At 35.3% G+C, this 24,053-nt stretch overlaps 1 protein-coding gene across 1 annotated transcript; it reads left to right on the forward strand.

The window, feature by feature from the left end:
* Positions 1 to 2,412: 2,412 nt before the first annotated feature.
* Positions 2,413 to 23,843, forward strand: LOC127859390 (uncharacterized). Its single transcript, XM_052396745.1, has 8 exons — positions 2,413 to 3,482; positions 8,857 to 8,953; positions 12,113 to 12,221; positions 13,030 to 13,231; positions 14,090 to 14,178; positions 15,933 to 16,044; positions 17,439 to 17,554; positions 18,030 to 23,843. Exons 1-8 carry the CDS (start codon positions 2,564 to 2,566, stop codon positions 21,576 to 21,578), a joined length of 5,193 nt encoding a protein of 1,730 aa, XP_052252705.1. The 5' UTR covers positions 2,413 to 2,563; the 3' UTR covers positions 21,579 to 23,843.
* Positions 23,844 to 24,053: the final 210 nt, after the last annotated feature.

A 24,053-nucleotide genomic window follows, 5' to 3' on the forward strand; every position in this document is an offset into this window, starting at 1 on the left:
AATAATAAGCATAATTGTTTTTTTTTACATTTAATTATGTTTGGATTTCATTTTAAATGCATAATGAGAATGCTGACAAATGAGTTTTGTTCATTATTCTTTATTTTTCTCATTTTGATTATTTTAGAATATGTGAAATGTACATTGTGTGGGAGAAAATCAGCATTAAGGTTTAAGTTATACCCGTGTACTTTGTTTTTCGGCGCATCTGTCTAACCCTGGTTTCGACCTTTGTAGACCTGTATTGAAGTGTAATGAAATGTTTCTGCCGTGCTGTCTTACCCATCCTTTGACCCTTGGTGACCTTTGTAAAACCCCAATGAAATGTTGAGAAATTTTACCGAAAATACGCTCGAGTGAATGAATGGTACATTGGCAACGGTTAAAAAAACATAAACTGAACGGACTAGAAAACGTTCTGTTTACTCTTCAACAGTAACACAATGATTTAATGAAAAACTGCTTGACAATCTTTTTTGCATTTTATATTGTTGGGTATTCCATTTTTTTGTGCATATCTGTTCATACGACACCTTAAAGATGTTTCTTGTTACCCGTGTACATTGTAACAGACTGTTTTAACACGATATCTACCTTTTTGAAAACAAATAGGTCACGTCTTTTCTTTTTCGAGAATACGTTTCGGTAATGGGGAAAATGGCCACAAACGATTAAGCTAATTTCTTTCAGTTAAGCCGCGCTACATACTGTTTAAATGTTTATTCATGTGAAAAAAAAGCAAGGAGAACAATTTCAATTCATACTTGAGTTGAACTCAAAAAGTTTTTGTAATAAATAACTTAGACGAAGAGTAGCCCCTGTTCCGTTGTTTGCGACCTGAATGTACTCTTATTATATAAGTATAGGCATAATGTGTAATTTTCAGCTGCATCATATGCAAGAATACATATGTAGTGGCATTTGCGTTTCAAAATGCATGTACATTAATTAATCCCCAACTATTTTTAGGACGGTACCCATTTCTTGTCGATATACTTCCCAGTCTTTGCGTTTCTAAGAAAGGAAGAATGAATGCAATTATCCCACAGATACATGTCGCCGATTTACCTCAAATTCGCACGGCGTTGTAAAAAAAGTGCGTCAAATAGTGCTCTAAAACCTCTGATAAAACGGTGCAAATGTGAATTTAGTACATTAAACTTGGTAAAGATGTTGTTGTTTTTATTTTTGTTCAAATCCTTATTTTTTAGAAACCTCAAAGGATGACACGTAACATACCTGTCACGGTTAGATACCTGCCACGTTAAGTCACGGCCGTAAATCACGGGCGCCACCTCTTTTTCACGATGCATCATTAATACATGAGCCAATGCTACTTCCGAAGTTCCGAGGTGGCGCTAAGTACAGGATTTTTTGAAAATTCACGGAGAATTCTTCAGGGGTGCATAAGTTTTTTTATGTTTTTTTCCAACATATTTCGCATTCTTTTAAAAATCGGGCAATGTGGTGCGATTCAGCGCATTGCAGAGGTGGCGCCCTTCATTAACGTCCGTGTGAGTAATGTAGCTAAAAGAGGTCTCGAATGACTACCGTAACAATACATGTTATTAAATGTTTGTTTACCATGTACTGTGAACTACTTAACCGCGCTCATAGCATGTTGCCTTGTTTATTAAGTCCTGATGCGCATATGCGTTAACTTGTATCTTATGATTCATCATTTAAAATAGAAACGAGTAAAAATAGAATATGAATAGATGAATTATAATGCAATATCGACATTCAAATGAATACAAACAAATCATAAATTTGTTTGAATAATATTATAACGATTTAGATTTATATATTTTAAAGCTAACCCAATAAAGTCGAAAGTGGTTATGGTGCGATAAATTATCAAATATTTGTCACACCCTCTGTGTTGCTATTGCAAATTTACTCGTGCACGTGGCAATTAATAGATATAATAAGCGGTTCCCGGCGTATGTGGTGGTCACGTATACGGAACACGAAGGCTATACTTCGTGTACTCAATGACACCCACAACGCACAATACCATACAAAAACAAAAATCATTCGGTTAAATTAAATACCTGGAAAGTGCGGCTAAAATTCAAATTCAACTTGACTTATATAGCAAGTTCATCAGGTAGAGGCGCTAGGGCATTACTCCAGGTAGTCAATCTTGGCCTCATCATCGTGCGTGTACTTGTATTATTTAATTTTCTCTGATTTTTCGTTATTTTAACGTAGTTATTATTTTAGCATTTACTATAACTTGTTCGCATCGTCTATGATCTTATTTTAAATTAAAAATTGTGTAGGCCTAACTGAAACAGACTATAATTATAATACCGACACGACTGATCTTATTTTAGATTTCAACGCATATAGGAGGGAAAACCCGTTGCTGCAATTGGTGTATTTTATTGGTTGATTCAATCACGTGACAACACTGGAAAGCCCTGACCGTCTGATTACTTCGCCTTCTTGTAAAGTGTGGGATTTTTGTTTGGAAAAACTCCGTGTTTAGTGTTGTATATACATGAAGGTTGGATTAAAATGGAATGGATTTGAGACTTGTTAGTAACATTTATAACCAATGACTACAGCGATGGTGAACAACACTCGCAGAAGACGATCAGCAGCGAGCAATGGCCGTCGAGAGGAAAAACCAAATGTTTCAGAGGTCACGAGTGAAAAAGAAGAAAACGATAGGCTTGAGGTTGCGAATGTTTTGTCCTCATTAATATTTCTGCCACCAAAATCGGATCAAAATGAAAATTCGACAGAGAACACGGAAGAAAAGCGACAAAATCCGACGAGTGTTAATTTGACCTATTTACCGAATTCCCAAAACTTGGGAATTCCTGTTTCGCCACATCACCGGGCTCAAGGGCGACAATCCAAAAGGGGGCGTGGCAAATCTAATTCGTCTGCTAGTGCGCACGATAAAAAGACGTCTGAATTAATTGCTCAGTTAAATTCTCATTTAAAAAACGCTGTGCATTCAAGCTTACCGCAAGATCAGAATAGAAATGAAAAACGAATAGTCAAAGACCATGCGCCTTTAAACGTTGATAATTCAGGCAAAACATTTAAATGTCAGTCCCCATATTCCGAAGCATCTGTTAGTGTTAATAAGTCTGTAGCATCAGCGTTGAGGCAAGCAGTTTCAAACAACATAAAAGCAACCCAACCAGCTTCTATTTCTAAAGCTAATGACAATGTACAAATCCCAGCGAACAGTAGAAGCGACAGTGTGTCCGCCCCAACTAAAGTTGACAGTTATGATCTTGAGGTTTCCAAAAAGAAAGAGACTTCAGACACAAACCTACCTCTTAAGAAACGGAGGCTTATAGGGGTGGATGGTGAGAGTGAAAACCTTAATTCGAGTGTAACATTGGCTTCCATAGGGTCGTTGACATCTTGGCCCAAAAACCTTGCAGAACTTCAACAATCTGCTGCACATTCTGGTTATTATACCAAGGAGCATGTGCACTTTCAAGGCAAATCAGCAGGTATAAGATTTATAATTGCAAATAAAATACAAAGCTCTTTCTATAGTATTCATAGTTTAGTTTAAGCAATTAACAAAATTATCCTAGTCCTGAGTTTGATTGGTAAAAAAATCCTAAATTAACTTTGGGTCATGAGTTTGCAGGTAGTAAATTAATTTATTGTCAAAGCTTTATTTTTCAGTGTACAAGGGCTGATATGACCACATCACCGCAGAAAAATTATTGTAAAATTCAGACAGATGCCTTAAGAAACAGGTCCTATCCCAAGATTTGTCATTCCCCTTATACTAAAATGTCTCCACCTTATATCAAAAATATTTTTTCCACAAAGTCATGAAACAAGTGCCCTATCACAAAGAAGTGAAAAAAACATTATAACACTGATTTGAAAAGGATATGACAACTATTACCACCAATTGTGTACATTATTAAAGGATGTTTATTAAAAAAATGTTATCTTGTGTGTGCTGGCCCTTGTGTAGTTGTTTGAATGGCATATTTTTGTCGTAGTCTTAGTACAAAGCTTAAAGAAATACTTATGATATATTTAAACATATATATATTTAAATCATGTGATCAGTTTAAAAAACAAACAACAAATGCTACTGCAGGGCGTTTTTTTTCTAAATTTGGAGAAAGGGCCTGACCTTTGATTTTGGGGGGAAAATTATGGACAAAACTGAAAAAGGGGAAGAAATTTCCCAAATTAAGCTTGAAATTTGTATCATTTTATAGAAATTCTTTTAGGAGAAGGGGCCTTTCTCTTTGGAGAAGGGGCCTATATAACGCCCTTGCTAAAAAGCCTTGTACTGTTTTAGAGTAAGCCATGTTGCACATGATGACTACACCTCTTAAACTAGACTTGCTTAGATCGATATCTGCATTAAGTAACCAGCCTTTCATTCTTTGTATAGTTGTACATTTTATAAGACAGTGCATAGTATAGTTCCTTTTTAGACCAAAATGTTGCCCCATTTTACCCAGCCAAAAGTTTGTTTTTGATCCCAAACTTTAAAAAATCACATCTGAAAAGAATTTTTGTATCCCCTGCCAAAGGTAAGGGATATAGATTTAGCGTTTTCTTTCTGTCAGTCCATCCATCATACCTTCTGTCAGTCTGTCCGTCTGTCACAAATTATTCAGGACTATATCTAAGAAAGTTTATAATATTAGATATCAACATGAAACTTCATGAGTATTTTTAGATATGAATGAGAAGTGCCGTGCGCAAGAACCATAACCCTACACTTTTTAGCTCATCTATTTTTTGAAAAAAAATTATGAGCTATTGTCATCACCTTGGCGTCAACGTCTGCATCGGCGTCGGCGTCCGGTTAAGTTTTGCGTTTAGGTCGACTTTTCTCAGAAAGTATCAATGCTATTGCATTCAAACTTGGTACACTTACTTACTATCATGAGGGGACTGGGCAGGCAAAGTTAGATAACTCTGGCATGCATTTTGACAGAATTATGTGCCCTTTTTATACTTAGAAAATTGAAAATTTGGTTAAGTTTTGTGTTTAGGTCCACTTTACCCCTAATGTATCATAGATATTGCTTTCATACTTGGAACACTTGCAAACTATCATAAGGGGACAGTAAAGGACAAGTTGCATAACTCTGGTTGACATTTTTACGGAATTATGGCCCTTTTTTGACTTAGTAACTTTGAATATATGGTTAAATTTTGTGTTTCGATCCACTTTACTTTAAAGTATCAAGGCTATTGCTTTCAAACTTAAAATACTTTCATGCTATCATGAGGTTACTTTTCCTGGCAAGTTGAATTTTACCTTGACCTTTGAATGACCTTGAATCTCAAGGTCAAATTATTAAATTTTGCTAAAATTGCCATAACTTCTTTATTTATGATTAGATTTGATTGATACTTTGACAAATCAACTCTTACCTGACATACCACAATAGACTCCACCCAAACCATCCCCCACGCCTTCCCCCCCCCCAAAATCCCCCCTCCCCAATTATTATAATTATTATTATATTTATTTTTTTTAAGATCATTTCACAAATGACCACCACGCCCTCATACTATACCCACCCCCCCACCCCCCCCCCCTAATTTTATTATTTTTGAAACGGTTAAAAAACACAAATTTTTATTTTTATTATTTTATTTTTGAAATACCGTCCAACCATCGCACCCAAGAATCCCCCCCCCCCCCCCCCCCCCCCCCCCCCCGAATTATTTTTTTTTTCGCATTTTTGGAAGATAATGTAATAAATGACCACACCCCCACACTATACACCCCTCTTCACTCCATCCCTCCCTCCTTTGTGATTGAAATTGAGAGTCCCTTCACCTTTAAAAAGAAAATAGATGAGCGGTCTGCACTCGCAAGGCGGTGCTCTTGTATAAATAAGAGTTATTGCCTTTGTTTTTTGTATGATGCAACTTCTCAGAAACTATATGAAATTTCAAATTCAACATGAAACTTAATTTACTTCATGGATGTATAAGTATCAATGAATTTATAAGGAGAATTGCCATTTTCAAGAATCATAATTCAACATTTTCTTAACGTGACCTTTTCACAGATTTTGGCATCTATCTCAGGATTGAAGTTTTTCATTTATTATATGCTTTAAATTGCTTAATGTAAATAGTTTTAGTAAAGTTAATTACAGTAAACATTGGAACTAAATAGCTCCAGTAAAAAAGCATAACATTAAAAAAAGAAAAAAAGTAATTGTCAACTGGGCTTAAACCACTGACCCTTTGTCGTTTGAGTAAAAGTCTAGCACATTAACCACTCGGCCATTCATCGCAATGATGCTCATAATATATAATAAGGGGTGTATTTTATACTGTATGTAAGCAATCCTCCTTATGTCACAAAATATATCAATAACAGATTACAACAGAACTCTACAATTATTCATAATTTCATTGTTTAAAACTCTGTAATGTTTATTTCTTAGGTTTTCAAAAGGATAAATTTTATATCATGGATATTTAAGAGCAAAGCGTATGTTCATTAGGATTGTTTCCGTACAAATATAACTACAACGAAAACTTGAAAATCTGAAACAATTTGTTTCAATTTGTCAGCTTGCCAAAATGCGAAAAGGTCCCTTTATTCAAGCTCTCAAACTGATCCAACTAAATCAGTTACTAATTTAAAATCAGTTACAGAACTTAATTTATTGAATTCTCATGCAAATAAAGGACATTTTTATCTCAGAATGCAAACAAAAAACATCATTTTCACAGAATGGGGACATTATGGCCCACCATCAAAATGCCTATGTATTATCTGTAAAGTTTATAATTTAAATTGTTAAGATAATAAAACCATTGCATGTTAACCTGATGTTGTTTTTTTGTTTGTCAACAAATTACTGCCTTATGACCTTGCACTATTTTGAAAAGCGCCTTTTGTATTTTTAGATTGTCTTTTTTCTGCATGTATAACTATGCACAGTGACTGTTTGCACAGAAACCCCGTCTTGTTGTTAATGGTTGTGGTAACATGTACAACTACATGGGCTTTACATAAACGCAGGGTTTAACTTATGCAACTCTCCTTGTGCTATTTTTAGAAATTACAAATTTTCCCAATATCATAGCCTGTTTCTTTAAACCGATATTTTTTGTCTACCAGGAAGCAACCAGTTTTTCTCACTAAATATGTATTACTCAGGTTTATTTTTTGAAGCAGTACATTATTTGTTGTAAACTTGAGAGGTTGATCTAGAGGCGTTGGCTAGTGTGTTGAAATAAACATGTAAACATTGATGAAAAATGATAAAGCTTTCAGAAAAAAAGCTGTTTGATACAGATTTTCAGAAAATAACCTGTTGATTGCCGAACTGTTTAAGAAAATGAAAGTAGTTTTCAATTGCAAAGAACAATATAAAATAATGTCCTTTATAATTGAAATAGAAAACATTGAAATTACAGAAACTTAATCATGAGAGAAGAATTTTTGTTATTATCTACTACTTTTATATCTGAACATCAATTATAAGAATAAAATTTAAAAAACTGGGATCACCGCCTTGGAATGGTCATTGTAAAGCATGACAAGAAACTTTAATATCTCATTTCAATATTAAAGTCTGTACAAAAAATTAACGTTATTATTAATTAAACAGTTTAGCCTCAGCTAAATGCAGCAATGTAGCCCAAAGTGGTACCGGTAAATTATGAATTATTACTTTGATATTGAAGGATCAATGCTACTGGTACCGGTATATTATGAATTATTACTTTTGATATTGAAGGATCAATGTTACTCATGTTTGATAATCAAGCCAAGCTCTTGAACAATGAATTCACTGTTGCAAGGCACACACTTTATTTGTATGCCCCCGAAGGAGGGCATATAGTGATGGGACCGTCTGTCTGTCCATCTGTCTGTCCTTCCGTCACACTTTGCGTTTAGGTTTCGCATTTAAGTTTCGAAAAATGCTCATAATTTCTATGTTACTTCAGAAAGCAACTTGGTACTGGCATGCATGTGTATCTCATGGAGCTGCACATTTTAGTGGTGAAAGGTCATGGTCATACTTCAAGGTCAAAGGTCAAATATATGGTTTCAAAGCAGCGCAGAAGGGGGCATTGTGTTTCTGACAAACACATCTCTTGTTATAAAATTTATAATTTGAAAAGGAGATTGAACAATATTATCCAGCAGTCACTTTATAAATTAATGTGTATTTGGTCGGACATTTTGTACATGTATGTCTTCTCTGTACTAATTCGGCCTAATACCTGCACTAGCTATGTAAGGGGTAACCTCACAGATTTTGCATAGACTAAAGCACATCATAAACTGAACATACAAATATCAACTTAAAAATAGATTTAAAAAAAGTAAATGAATGACATTGCTTATTATTTGAAGTAAATTTATTTATTGTATTCTTTTTTATTTACCATGAGTCAGGGCCCTCAATCCATTTTAGGGGAAGCGAGTCGCCAACCTCATGAGGGGGAATTTTCGCGGCGTTTCCCTTTTTGGGGGATTTTTTTACTTACTCATTATAACATTTGTACATGTTTGCACTTATATTCATTTTTTTTCATAATTTAGTATGTTTGCCAAGATAAAATTGAAATAGAATTGAGATATAATAATCATGGGACACATCTTGCTACAATTTTTTTTTTTTTTTTTTTAGAAAGTTCAGGGGGAATTTTTCCACCCCAAACGTGAAAAAAGTATACTTTTCAGGTGGGGGATTGCGGCCCTGTGATTGTTTATTGATTCATTCATTCATGATACAATATGTCCTTTAATATTTACAGAGCAATTGTCTTTCCAGAATCATTCGTAAAAACAACTGTCAATTTGCTGAACCATTACAAGGCCCCATGTAGACTTATACATGTATGCTCTCCATTTCACAGAGTCTGGTTACCGGCCGGTGAAGTTTGATCCCCGGACGAGTCTGATGGTCCTACAGGACGTGAAGGTCGCATTGACACCAGATGAGGACGGGGACTTGTAAGTCAGCTGATCAGCTCAGGGTCACTGGGCTTTATTAACTTTACAGGCTAAAGTCGGCCTTTTCCTGCTTGGTCAGCTCAGTCTGTAAAATGCTGGACTGTAAATTTGGGGATTGTGTGTTTGATTCCCAGCCTATCCACATATCTTGTATTTTGGGGATTCTCATGGAATTATTTCCTTTATTTTCAAGTATGACAATTGTCAGTATCTGAAAAAAGTAAATGCACTGAAGGCTGGTAAACTGTTTAGAACTAAGGCTAAGGTAACCGTTGGAAAGTGTGACTAGGTTAACTGGTAGTCATGATAGGGCTGATACTGTTAAAAATGGTTAACAATCCAACAAACAAACAATATTCTTTTTCTCCAAAGTAAACTCGAAACTTGCTTTCTCCAAAATTTACTAGACACAGGTTGTTTTTTTAGCTATTTTGGGAAAAAGAGTCTGGTCAAATTGGGATGATTTTTTTAATCAATTAAGGTGGCAAATTTCGGAATTATTTATATACAAAAAGGACTATATTAAAGTGATACATTTTGTAGGATGTTTAAAAAATAAAGTTGAGATATAGAGTCTAATAATCATAAGACATAAGTCAAAAGAGACATTTTTATGCCCCCGAAGGAGGGCATATAGTGATCGACCATCTGTCCGTCTGCCCTTCCGTCACACTTTGCATTTAGGTTTTCGCATTTAGGTTTCGAAAAATGCTCATAACTAAACTTCTATGTCCCTTCGCAACTTGATATTTGGCATGCATGTGTATCTCATGAAGCTGCACATTTTGAGTGGTGAAAGGTCAAGGTCATCCTTCAAGGTCAAAGGTAAAAAAACATGTATCAAAGCGGCGCAGTTGGGGGCTTTGTGTTTCTGACAAACATATCTCTTGTTTTTCAATTGTTGTTTTTATATAAATAATTTTCGGATTGGGATTGGGTCCGTTTGCTTTGGGATCGAGTCCATTTAACGTCCTTTTTTACATAGCAGAAAAACCACTGGGTCATGAGGTGGAAGTCATATAGTCATATATACATAAGTAGCCACTTAAAGGGATCTTTTCACGCTTTGGTAAATTGACAAAATTGAAAAAAGTTGTTTCAGATTCGCAAATTTTCGTTTTAGTTATGATATTTGTGAGGAAACAGTAATACTGAACATTTACCATGGTCTAATAGAGCCATTATATGCATCTTTTGACGATTTTAAAACCTAAAAATTATAAAGCGTTGCAACGCGAAACGATTGAATAATTTGGAGAGTTCTGTTTTTGTCGTTAAATTTTGTGAAACTACGAAGATTGCTTATATAAGGTATAAAATACGTTCAGTATGTGTACTCGGCGGAATAGCTCAGTAGGCTAAAGCGTTTTTACTTCAGGACTCTGGCAGGACTCCAGCGGTCACTGGTTCGAAACCTGGTCCGGGCAATGTTCTTTTCCTTTTTTTAATTTTATTCTTGATTTTTTACTGGAGCTTTTACGATCCAATGTTTACATTTATCGATATAAAGCATTTAATGAATAAGTTAAAAAATGCCAAAATCTGTGAAAAGGCCCCTTTAACTATATGCTTGAATTGGCTTTTAAATACAATACTGTTTATAAGTGTTGTATTAGAATGTTCCTTTCCTATTTGGTTGTAAAAAAGGTCAAACATTCATTTTCCATGGAAGGTATATTTGTATACAGAAATGACTTACTGTTACTTTTGCAAAAGGACACTACTGAACACTTTCTTTTACAAATCAATTAACGGAGAATCGAAAGATGCATTCATATGTTGCTAAGTGGGTAGGCATAATTTACAGCATATAGCAGTCTTTGACAGGCACACAATACAATAATTGATCTTCAATTGCTTTGTAGTTCATTGGGTGAGAGCTTTCATATCAGGAATGGCAATTTGCCAATCAAATAAATCTTCACTGTTTTTGTAAGGTGCAAAATCGTATTTAAATAAATCATGAATGACTTGGCATTACATAATATTTGAATATAATAAACCTGGTATTTTATATTTTGATGAATGAAATATAATGAATTAAAAAGGTGATGATCTAGTGAAGTTTTGTCTTAAAATATCAACATGTCAGCAAACATCCTGCAGCAACCAATTACATGGTCAGGTGAAAAAAAGCCAACAAAACAAATGTGGTTATTGTTAAGTAAAGACATGTGTTAAACTTAGTCTTAAAAGCCAATGACTCTTTCTTAAGTATTTGTCCTGATAGATCGGGGGTATATTGTTTCTGGCCTGTCTGTCTTTCTTTCTTTCTGTCCCAAAACTTTAACCTTACAGGAAAGTTTTGCAATAACTTTTGAAATATTGAACATAGTAACTTGATATTTGGCATGCATGTGTATCTCATGGAGCTGCACATTTTGAGTGGTGAAAGGTCAAGGTCATCTTTCAAGGTCAAAGGTCAACAAAAAAAGTGGCGCATTAGGGGGCATTGTGTTTCTGACAAGCACATCTCTTGTTTAAGTTTATAAAAGCAACTTTATATTTTGAAACACCTTAAACCTTTCCCACTCTGAGGCAAAGTGAAAATGGCTATGAGCAAACATCATAAAACCAAAACAGCCTGTGAGTAACTCGTTCGCAGTCTGTTCAGCCTAAATCAGGTTTTATGCTGTTTGCTGCTCATAAGTATTTAAGGGATGTAAATGTGGCCTTTAAAACTTGAATCTAGTAAGAGAGGTCTTAAATTAAATTTAACTTTCTGAGGAACTACAAATGCATGAAATAATGTATTTAAGTGGTAAAGGGTTAACTTGATAAAATTGCAGTGGACAATGTCAATGCTATACTTTCAGGCTTAACTTGATAAAATTGCAGTGGACAATGTCAATGCTATACTTTCAGGCCTAACTTGATAAAATTGCAGTGGACAATGTCAATGCTATACTTTCAGACCTAACTTGATAAAATTGCAGTGGACAATGTCAATGCTATACTTTCAGGCCTAACTTGATAAAATTGCAGTGGACAATGTCAATGCTATACTTTCAGACCTAACTTGATAAAATTGCAGTGGACAATGTCAATGCTATACTTGCAGGCCTAACTTGAAAAAATTGCAGTGGACAATGTCAATGCTATACTTTCAGGCCTAACTTGATAAAATTGCAGTGGACAATGTCAATGCTATACTTTCAGGCCTATACACATAGCTGTCGTGCATGAGAATCTAATGTTTGTGAAGAAATTTATCGATATCATGGCCATATCGGGTAAAACAGTGGACAGATACAATAAACTTCAACAGGTATGCTAAAACATTTTGCTAACAATATTATCAATTTGCAGATTTTAGTTTATTTTTTTTGTCGTATGCAGCTATTTTTATGAAATCGAAATGCTTGAGATTATGTTGAAAAATTTTGAAGAAGACAAAACTCACGTATTGATGCCTCTTTTTTGTTAAACAAAAAAACATTATTCTTTTAAAAGTTGGTTTGTGCTGTTTTTGTTTGAAGAAATCAAAAAAGACTTGCTTTGCACAAAAATCCCATAAAGTGTTGTCCCTGATTCCTGTGTGGGACAATCTGGGACCAAACTTGATGCACATGCATTCAGTCAAGTTTTCCCACAAACCAGCTGAACTGATGGTTTGAAGAAAATTCCACGAAATTAAAATTCAAAAACATAAAAGTGTTAAGTGTTTTTCTGGATAACCTTTTGCTGACTTCAACACTGACATGGGTTGACACATAATTTCTTATGCATCAGTGTTTTTTTGTTTGTTCCAATTTGGGTCTGGTAGGGGGACCCATTCCCAATGGAAAAAATTATATCTTTTTCCCAAATGAGACTAAAACATTCCAATTGAAGGTTTCCAAAAAAGTATTTTTTTTGTTTAATTAGTCTTAACATGTCATTCATCTCCAAATCCAGCTATGTAAGTTGAACCTTTGTAAATATAATATAGAAATCACTTTTATTATCAATTATAAAGTATTTGTAAGCAGAAAATCGACAATATTGGGAATGGGTCTGATTACCGGACCCGATTTTGAATGAAAAAAAACACTTGACTGCATGTTCATAAAACATCATGTCATTTTTTCAAACAGACGCCTCTTCACTTGGCGATTCTTGTGAAACGGCCAGACATTGTTGAAGTCCTTCTGAAGGCTGGAGCCAACCCGAACCTTGTAGACCGGAACGGCTGTACGTCTGTGCATCTGTCCGTCTGCAAACAGTTCCCCGAATGCCTAGAAACCATCCTGCAGTGCTCAGTGGTTCCACCCAGTGTAAACTCCAGGGATTATGAAGGTAGGGCTTGGTACTTACGTTTTACAAGTAAGCTTATTTTCTTTTGGTAAGCTTACATTTTATAGGTAAGTTTAGGTTCTTTAGGTAAGTTTGATGTTGCAGGTTTATGATTCTTATTTAACTTATTGTAGATGATTCCCTCCAATTTAGTACAAATTTATGTGTGCAAATAGAGGATAAATTTGCTGAGGAGCATTGTCATTATTTCTAGTAAAGGTAAAAATAAAGCTGTAAAACATGTGAGGATAATGCATGAACATGATGTTAACCAGGATTTGGACAGAATATGAATCCTTAATCATTGAGCAATCTCTTTCTAAGAGTCTTATGGAAAGCAACTCATGCTTCTTAACTTTACATAATTACCTCCCTTTAATGATAAACTGTTTTACTGTACCAAGACAACTTCCGGGTATTGCACACAGTAAGAGCAACTACAGTGATAATATATATTTCCTTTCAAACATGGTGAAATATTAATTGCTTCAATTTTAAGGTTTTAGTGAAATGGTATTCCTAAATTCTAGTTTCATGCGCGTTAGATACGTAACCATTGAGTTGCATCATCATACAAAATGGGTCTTCTGCCATATTCTGCCAGAGTAGCTGCAGACCAGCCTCTTCTGCCATATGCGGCCAGGGTAGCTGCTGACCAGCCTGGACATTTAAGCAGTTTGGCCAGGATCTACCCTCTAAGCTATAAAAGCTTACAAGGTTCTGTTGTCTAATAAGTGGACACCATAGCTCCTGACCAGATTGCAAGTGCGCAGGCTGTTCTGGAGATATTCTGACAGCATATGGCATAAGACCATTTTCATTCCGCAGTTCAATTCATGATTTTTAGTCTTTCCATTGCAGGCTATTATCCACTTCATTCTTGTGTTGAGTTAAACGATTTTGATGCGATGAAGATGCTTATAAAATATGAAGCTGACATGGATGTTCAGGTAAACCCTTAAAACATTCACATAAATAATGTCAGAGATTGTTGGAAAATACACAACAATTTGTGTCTTTAACTATGTCTGATTTTGATCTGTTAAGAAGACATGTTCAAATCCTAAAATAATTCCCAACAGCATACATTGTTTTTATGCCCTCGGTAGGGTGGCATATAGCAGTTGAACTGTCTGTTAGTCCGTCCGTCTGTCTATCAGTCAGTCTGTCTGTCCTGAAAACTTTAACATTGCCCATAACTTTTGCAATATTGAAGATAACAACTTGATATTTGGCATGCATGTGTATCTCATGGAGCTGCACATTTTGAGAGTGGTGAAAGGTCAAGGTCATCCTTCAAGGTCAAAGGTTAAATATATGGCTTCAAAGCGGCGCAGTAGGGGGCATTGTGTTTCTGACAAACACATCTCTTGTTTATCTTTAATCTGTCCCCAAATTCCCTATTGATGGTTTAACTTTCTGTGCCAAGTTATTAATAAACTCAACCAATGGTTAATGAAAACCATCTTTGATTTTTTTACAAAAAAAATACAACAGAGCCACTTCTTGTTTGTCAATACAAAGCACAATAACGTTATATCATGTTACATAAAAGAAAACATGATGTATAAACATTTTGCAGCTCGAATATTTGCGAAATAGTCTGATCTATACTGCTCTCTCCAAGTTCAGCAGTGTCTTTGTCAGCATTAGAGTAATTCTTTGGATAAGGAAAAAGTTCAACATCTTAATATCAGGTATTCAAATGAAACTTAATTCCTACAAATGTTTGATGTCATTATATATGGTTACAGACCAAGTTCCATAACTCTGTAATTTAGCAGAATTATTCCCCATCTTTTTTCTTTGACAATTTGTTAAGGTTGATCTGTAGCCATCACTTAATGACTCTCTTAGGAAGGTATTTAATTGAATGTTAACACATCACATGATGATGTTGTGTTAAGACCATATTTAGGATCTCATTTAGGGACAGTTGGGTGAAGGTCAGTGTTACACTGTTACTAAAAAATAGAAAAATCTGTGAAAATAGCTTACATGCAAAGATTGCTTGCAATGTAAATTAAATTCTCTTCAGTTAATTAAAAAAAGTAATTTATTTTACATGTATTCTCTTGCTACTACAGATATTTATTTCAAGATAAAAAATTATGTCACATTATGTAGGTGACTGACGGAAGAATAGTGGAGCGCGTCCTCTTGGGACATATCTTATTATTAAAACAAACCTTACTTTCACATATGACTATTTCAAATCACACTGGGATGAGTGGAAAATGACACTCATTTGTACTGCAGGACACACACCTGAATACTATTGAAATGTCCTGCACTTTTCATGCATGCTGATCCACATATGAGCCGCGTTCTGAGAAAACTGGGCTTAATGCATGTGCGTAAAGTGTCATCCCAGATTAGCCTGTGCAGTCCGCACAGGCTAATCAGGGACGACACTTTCCACCTAAACTTGATTTTCAGTAAGGAGGGACTTCCTTGCTACTTAAAATACTATAAAAGTGGAAAGTGTCGTCCCTGATTAGCCTGTGCAGACTGCACAGGCTAATCTGGGACAACACTTTATGCACAGGCATTATGCCCAGTTTTCTCAGAATGCGACTCATATATTCCTGAGGTATTGGCCCTTGAAGATGGCTGACAGAGCAGTGCAGAGGCATGGGTCATGTTTGACTTTGCTCTAGTTCTAGCTACTTGAAGTTCATTATTGTTCTTTTGCTGTTGCTAGGACGGTAAAGCGGGGAGGAGTGTGTTGTTTTACGCCACAGAGTTCAACAGAACAGACATGGTGCGATATCTCCTGGAGCAAGGGGCAAATGCAGAAATCCAGAATTATGCAGGTTTGACAGTTTGCTTTTTTTTTTAGTTTTTAGCTCACCTGAGCACAACATCGTGCTCCGTCAACATTTGCCTTGTTAACACTCTAGTTTTGTAAATATTTGTATTATTGAATGATGTGTGAGACTAAACAAACTGCCTGTGTGTGTCCATTCTGGAGCTGAACCCTTTACCCCTTAGTAGGCCCTTAGATATGTATTTTTACGCATGTGTAGTCCCTGTGAAAGTTACATTAAATTAAATACCTTTCTAACTGTATTCAAGTTTTAAAGGCTTAATTTCAAATCTTAAGATACTGATGAGCAGCAAACAGCATTTAACCTGAACAGACTGCGAGTTACTCGCTGGCTGTTCTGGTTTTATGCTGTTTGCAAATAGCCATTTTCACTTTTCTTCTGAGTGGGAAAGCATTAATTTCTGAGCTTAGTCAGGTATCTCAATTGTTTGCGGATATGTTTTGAAAGGGAGGGGCTAGATGGTCATCATTTAATGTTTTTTAGCTCACCTGAGCACAATGTGCTCATGGTGATCTTTTGTAATTGCCTTTTGTCCATTGTCCGTCTTGCGATGTTCGTCGTGGGTCATCAATATTTGGTTATAAGATTCCTCTGAATGATATCTTGGACCAGTTAGAAAATGGTTACTGTTACTTGAAAAACATGACTGCAAGGGGGCGGGGCATTTTTCCTAATAGGTCTTAGTTAAACCTTGTTAATACTCAATTTTCATATATGGCATGTAACCTTGTACAAAAAATCACGTGATGTTTTGAGAGAAAAATACAGGTAATTTATTTTGGTCTCGAATTCATACTGTATTATCCAGATTTCTTCATGAAAAATACCATAATTATATAACACTCAAGAATGTCTCCTTTAAAAGCACACTTTAAAACAGTTTAAATCTTTTGATTACACAATGTCGTGCACATACTTTATTTGTGTTGGATTATATAAAGGAGTAAATGATTATATCAGGGGGTATACATGTATACTACATGCATATAAGCTGCACTGTGGGAAAACTGGCCTAGGCGGCAAGTATTGTCCCTGATTATGCCTTGCAGAAAAACACACATGCAAAAAGGCCTTCTTTTTCCCAGATAAATACTTATATTGTTAAAGCTTTGCATGCTGGTTAATTTGTCATCTGCTAAAATTTTGTCTGCTGAATTTCTAAAATTAGCATTTTCTTTCTTTTTTTTTCAAAGAATGCTATCAGAATAGCAAACAGTTTGGATCCTGATGAGACACCACGTTCTGTGGCGTCTCATCTGGATCCAAACTGTTTGCAAAGGCCTTTAAAATTTGGTTCCAGCACTGAAAGAGTTAAAGCTTTCCAAAAGTTCTGACATATAACTGTCACAATATTAATACAGAAATCATCGATTTTTCAGGTATATCATCGCTGGTGATAGCTCAGTGCAACAACAACAACGATATCATCAACATGTTACGACAGGCCTTGGATCTGGCCATGTATGGCGATGTGTGCACAGAGCCCGTAAGAAAGGTATAACATGTTAAGAGAATGAAACTCATGTGGAGAATGGAGTGTGAAACTTTTTCTTTCAATAAATAGCAACGTACATTTAGATCAACAATATTTTGACTGGTAAACTCTATCTCAAACCATAGGAAAGCCTCGCCACCATCAATATATTGTTTCATTGATGTAAAATATTAAAACAAATTGTTATTTTGAATTGTGAAATGGCTCTTTTTGACGGTTTTGAGCAGAGGCAGTCCAATTTTCACAGTTTAAAATGGCCTTTATTGTAAAGTATTGTAACCGTGTTAGATTTGTGAAATGTCCGTGTCAAAATTGTGAAATGGCCATCCCGGCCATTCTCTAAGAAAGAAAAATAAGCCATGGCTGAATGTGTTTCCTCAGTTTTCATTAGGCTATGCTCTAAGAAAGAAAAATAAGCCATGGCTGAATGTATTTCCTCAGTTTTCATTAGGCTATGCTTTCTTTCTGTTTTCAGTTGCAGATTCCCCGACTGCCAGACAAACCAGTGGCTGTGCTGAGTGAGCCTGAAAAAATCATCAATTTGGAATCTAATTTTTCATACAGAAGCTATTCTCGTCAGTCGTCTGTTTCCTCGAATTCAGCACCAATGGATCTTAGCTTACCTAAAAATAAGGAATCAATCAAGAGAGAATACCCCGAAAAGGGACATAAGCAGAAACCTAAGAAGAAAATGAAGAAAGACACAAAAGCAATCAAGCTGGAGAATGTGAATGGGATCATGAATGCTTTGAAAAGAGACAGGCATGCATCGTTAATTGCAGCTCTACAAACACCAACCATGCAAACATATCATGCGCATATGAATAAACATGAGAGAGCCTATAAAGATACAGATTTAGATACAAATGTTAATGATGCTGTTGCTGATATGGAGACAAATCATGCATATGAAAGTAAACTGAAACCAAAGAGCTTATATTTGCACAAAACTAGCCATGATAAGAATGATGCTGAAATGGAAACTGAAGTGGCAGTGCAGATGATAAATATATCACGAACGAATTCTGTTGACAGTAACAATTCAAATGATCGGGAACAAAATGTTGGTGAAATTGAGAAGGGTATTGTCAGTAGAGTTGATTTCTCTGCAAAAGGAGCAGAATTTCATAAAAATTACCAGAATGCCACTTCGGTCAGTGAAGAAACCACCAAAATGCTTGATTCTCAAAGACAACTACTATCACAACCTGTGTTATTGACACGATTTTCGGACTTGTTGAAGTCAATTAGTGGACCTTTAAAGTCTGAAGACATTTTTGAAATGATTAGACCTCTGATTCAGTTTCCTTTACAAAATGCTGTTTCTAGAAAGTCTGACCTGAGCAGCAGTGAAGTTAAAGATAAAAAAGATGTGAAATTTGAAGAAAATAATGACAATTTTGTTAAACCAATGGAAATCAGTGAGCACTCTGCAAGTAGATCACAGGAAATTGACAGAAGATTTGTACATGAGGCAAATCAAAGTGGATTGAAAAATGACAACGGGAGAGAGGAAGCTTGTGATATGGAAAATGAAAGCAATCTAGTAATTGACGAAGCAGAAATAGATAATAATGATAAAAGCTGCAAAGGTTTTTTGAAAAAAAGAAGGAACAAAAAGAAGTCTGTTAGTAGAAATGATGCTCAGGAAGTTTATTCAAAAGACAATACTAGTGAACACATTGCAACGAATACATCTGCAAATGGACAAGGTGACACTGATGTGAAAACGTCAGCTGAAAACTCTGAAGAATTAAGAACTGTTAAGACTGACTTTATAAGCACTCCTGTCGAAAATCTAAATAGCAAGGATTCAAACAGTGGTAAGACAGGAAACCGACCGACTCTACCTGTAGAATCACAAGCTCTTAAATCAAGAACTTTATTTTACAATGATGGTAGTGGATACAAACCCATAAAGATATTCATTGATGATTCAGAACAGTCATCTCTTGTTTTAAAAAAATTGTTGGAGTCATGTGTGGTCCAACCAGATAGCGGTGCCTCATCGTTTCCAGCATTTTCTACACAACTGAATGAAGCAAACAATGTTGGAAACCAGTGTAATGCAAAGAGCATTCAAACACAGAAACCTTCTTCAGACAACCAATTTATTCCAGCTGGTCAGATTGTAATTGCAAGTGACATTGTATCAGGAACTGATGTAAGTCAAGTTTCAGTGGGGCAACCCAGTGTACAAAGTATCGTTTCTAGGACAACTGATGGTGTAATATCAGAATCAAGAGTTAATTCAGAAAGCCCCCCTTTGAGACCTGGTTTGTTTGCTTTGAGAAAAAGCTATAGTGTGCAAAAACCTAGAATGGACTTAGAGAAAAAGACAATCCCCAGTGAAGCAGCGAAAACTGTTCTAATGACTCAAGGTTTGAATGAAATGATCATGGATAAATCTAGTTTGTCAAATGATTGTGTCAGTCTGTCGAAAGGTGTCTTGCAATCAGATGTAAGCTCACCAGCAAGTGTTGACACTAGTTTAGTTTCTAATGGTGTTGAATTGAATTGTAGCATATCCAAAACCTCAAGTATACCAACAAAGACATCATTTACAGAAACCATGCCGATTACCAGTTGGACCAACTATGTTGGACAAGCCACTATGTCAGAAAATGCAAAAGACAGTATGCATTCTCTGAATGGGAATCGCTTCAACCCATCCAAAAGCGTGTTTATGCCATCTAATGTAGTAAATGCCAATTTACATTCACTCACTCCAGTTAGTTCACTTGTTTCATCTGCCATAGTTACCTTGCCAGTAACTCAAAACAAGTCATTCCAAAATGTTTACATGGACTCTATAAATGCTTCAGCAGAGAAATCAACCTCTAAACCATTTGTTTTCACAGCTGTTACTCCGGTGAATGTTCTGATGCAGAAATCAGTAGAATCTGGCGTTGTGAACTCTTTACAGTCTTTTTCATCAACGCAAGCAAAAGAAGGTGTTCTGAAAAATCAAATTACCCTTGCACCAAAGCCATCTGCACAAAATTTGAGTGCAAAGTCGGAGAAACCGATAACAGATTCAGTGAAAATCAAGCAAAAGAGTGTTCCATCTGGTTACCCTAAAAAATTGGAGAAAACCAATTCAGCTGAAGGAACATTGACCAGAGTTAATCCAGATGTAAAAAACAGACTCTCAAAGGCTTTGCAGTCCCCACAAAGAAAGCAGATAGGAGTTTCCAGTCCATGCGGAATGACTGAAAGTGATGTTAATGCTACCAAATCAGCCATTCCAGATACTGTTCTGCCAAAAAGAGGGGATAACAATGGAGCATTCACAATGCAGGGAAACCAAACTATTGGAAAATGGGACAGTAATAGAACGATTGCTGAAGAAAAGAACGACGAAAGTGAGGTTGAAATGGCGGTAGATAACCTTAAGGAGCAAATGGAGAGTTACTCACTATCACAAGGAAGTGAAGCTGACGAACATAATAGTTACGTTAGCACTGCAAACACTACTGAAGATGACAATAAAGATCATGAGGATATAAACCAACAAAGAATGGAACTTGAAGAAGAAAGAAGTGATAGTATTAGTACAGAGAATGAAGAAACTATGGAAAATCGAGTAAATCCCTCTCAGAATACTGAAGATTGTCCAGATAGTTCTGTTAATGAAAACGAAAAACCGGATGAGAAAATAAAACATTATAACAAGGCCATTGAAGAAACTGATTTGAAAAGTGATTATTCTGTAGAAATCAATAAAGGAACTGGTGTAAAAAGTGAGCAGGGTGAAACAAGCATTGAAGAAATTGATGTTATTTGTAAACAAAAGGAAAATTGCATTGAAAAAACTGATATTACCAATGAGGATAGTGAAAAAAGCATTGAAGAAAACGATGTTACTAGTGAACACAGTGAACAGTGCATAAAAGAAATAAATGTAACTTGTGAGGATATTGAAAAAAGCAATGTAGAAACGTTTGTAACGAATCAACAAAGTGAAAAAAGCATTGCAGAAGCTTGTGATACAGATAATAAAAGTACATCAGAAGTAAAATAAGATATTGAAAAATGAAATGTATATATATGCTTTGAAGTTCTGTCAGAAATGTCGAACAATGTATTTAAAGGCCATGGTGTTTGTTGCTTATGCCATTATGGAAACATACCGGGTAAATAACAGTTATACTGATTTTAGTAGAGCATTATTATTTATGAGAATAGAGTACAGTGTATACTTCTTTTTTAAAGCATGATATTTTCTCGACAATGTCATTTTGTCAGTGTGTAAACAGATCCTTAAAGAGTTGTATTTGCTATATTTTTCTGTTTCTGTTGCTTTTTTACATTGAAAAAAAAGAATACAATTTATATATAATCTTTACAAGCATATGAACACACTTTTAATTAGCGGTTTGTAAAAGTTTTAATGGAATGTTAAAAGACGCGTTAACATTATTTAATTGTATTATTATCAAAACTTGAAAGTCCCAATACCAGTATTTTTCTCCCAATTTATAGCTCACCTCCTGAGCACAACTTATAGTTACCACTCCCGAGGCAACATGTATCACTCTATCTTGAGGAAACTTGACCTGACTGTTTATCTTGACCATATCTTGGTCGAGTATGAATATGGGTTGCATGTGTCTTCCAAAAGGTCACTTGGTCAAATCTTAGTAAAACATGTTATCACTCTTGTCCCCAATGTATGACTCAATCTTGGTAAAACTTCATCAAAATTTTTACTTGAAAATATATAGGCCTAATTAGAATCTTGGTTATGCTTTTAAAATAACTGGCCAAATCTTGTAAAAAAAACGTGTAACTTATTTCGAAAAAACACTGATGACTAAATTTTATTTAAGTTGGTCTAAATTTGTATTTTGAATATATCTATGTCGAGCCTGAATCAGAGTCACGTGTGTAGGGAAACTGGGTCACCAGGTCGAATTAACAAAAGCCTTGGATCCACTTTAGAGGTCATTTTAATGACTCAATCTGTTTTAAACTTGGTCAGCATATTTATCTGGACAATATCTAGGCCGAGTGTGCTCACGTGCGTCCAAAAAGTAGGTCACCAGGCTGCATCCTAGAAATACATTTTAACCAATCTTTACAACATTTATGACAATTACAATGTATTTTTGAAACAAGTTGACTGTTAACTTTCGTGCGTTTGAGGATCGTGCTCTTGTAACCTGAACAGACACAATTGTACATAACTCTTTTGCTTTAGCTGTTGTTTAAATAGGTAAACAAAAAGATGTAAACACTCACAAGACGACGTGTCTATCTCAAAGGTCAAGGTAATACTTAAATTATTAAGGTCAGATTTGGCAGTAAACAGATTGTTGGGACAATATTTTCCCCTTCAATATGAATTATTTAAATAACTTGCCACAAAAGACCACCATTAGAAGACGGCAGCTGGTGTGTATCAACCGTCTCCCTGCATTGAGGTTCACACTTACCGGTAGATGTCAAAAGTGAAATTTGGCCTTAAACTACTTTTTTACACCAGTGGAGTTTTTTGAAAATTGGAGTGTTTGGAGAGCGTTTTATGGCGCCTATCTTGTCCATTTTAAATGTTCAATAAAGAAAGCATTTAGTTTAGTTTCGGTTTAAAATACTAAATCAAGAACATGTTGACAATTGTGTTATTTTTCCTAAATGTGTGTTGATGTTTTGACATTGTTAAATCCCTAGAACAAATGCTAGTTTTAGACATGAGAAAGCAAGTTAACACAACACATTTCATGAATTGTTGGATTACCGTAAGTGGTAGCATAAAGTGAAAATAACTTTTTTGAAACCTGTAAAACAATAATATGGAAATAATGTTGTTTTTCTCTTTCATAATTTAGTTTCAGACCACCACCTTGTATTTTGAACAATGGATTTGCAATTAACATTGATAAAGAAATGCAAATATTAAATAAAGTTTCTTTGTCGACCAATTCCTCACAACAGTTTCAGCTTACGCAGCTATTGTAGATTGCAGAAGTTTGGTTAAAAATGCATTGTGTTCTGTTTCGCTGTGGCAAGGTACAATGTAAACTTTGTATTTTACAATTTGCTACACTTTATATAATACACATGTAACCTGTATAAATTGCGCCTTGTTTTCGAAAACATCGCATACATTTTAAATTGTAAATCTAAAAATAATGGATTGTATTGCGAAGTTCATTACAAAAGAACGATTATTTTTATTTTTCAACTTTCCTAGATTATGCTTATTTATTTGTGTGCTACATATGTTATACTATGTTACATATATGTGCATACTTTAATGTACAATGTATATAAATTGGAAATTTCACGAATGTGTTTGTGTTCATCTACATCTTGTGCTTTATGACTCGTGTCCACATGTCCGCATCCGATTTGTGCATTTCCGCGAATTACTAACAATAATACTAATGAAAAATATTCCATATATGTCAGTTTACGGCTGAGTTTATTGCTTTTGTCTTATTTCCGTTGACTTAATATGAGTCGCGTTCTGAGAAAACTGGGCATAATGCATGTG

Source organism: Dreissena polymorpha, chromosome 15 (assembly GCF_020536995.1).
Source record: "Dreissena polymorpha isolate Duluth1 chromosome 15, UMN_Dpol_1.0, whole genome shotgun sequence".
Taxonomy (NCBI): Eukaryota; Metazoa; Mollusca; class Bivalvia; order Myida; family Dreissenidae; genus Dreissena; species Dreissena polymorpha.

Excerpts from the sequence above, each read along its gene's own strand:
- LOC127859390 (XM_052396745.1), top strand. The coding sequence starts at position 2,564 with ATGACTACAGCGATGGTGAACAACACTCGCAGAAGACGATCAGCAGCG. Across the intron at positions 3,483-8,856 it reads CTTTCAAGGCAAATCAGCAG|AGTCTGGTTACCGGCCGGTG; the intron begins GTATAAGATTTA and ends TCCATTTCACAG. Across the intron at positions 17,555-18,029 it reads GCACAGAGCCCGTAAGAAAG|TTGCAGATTCCCCGACTGCC; the intron begins GTATAACATGTT and ends TTCTGTTTTCAG.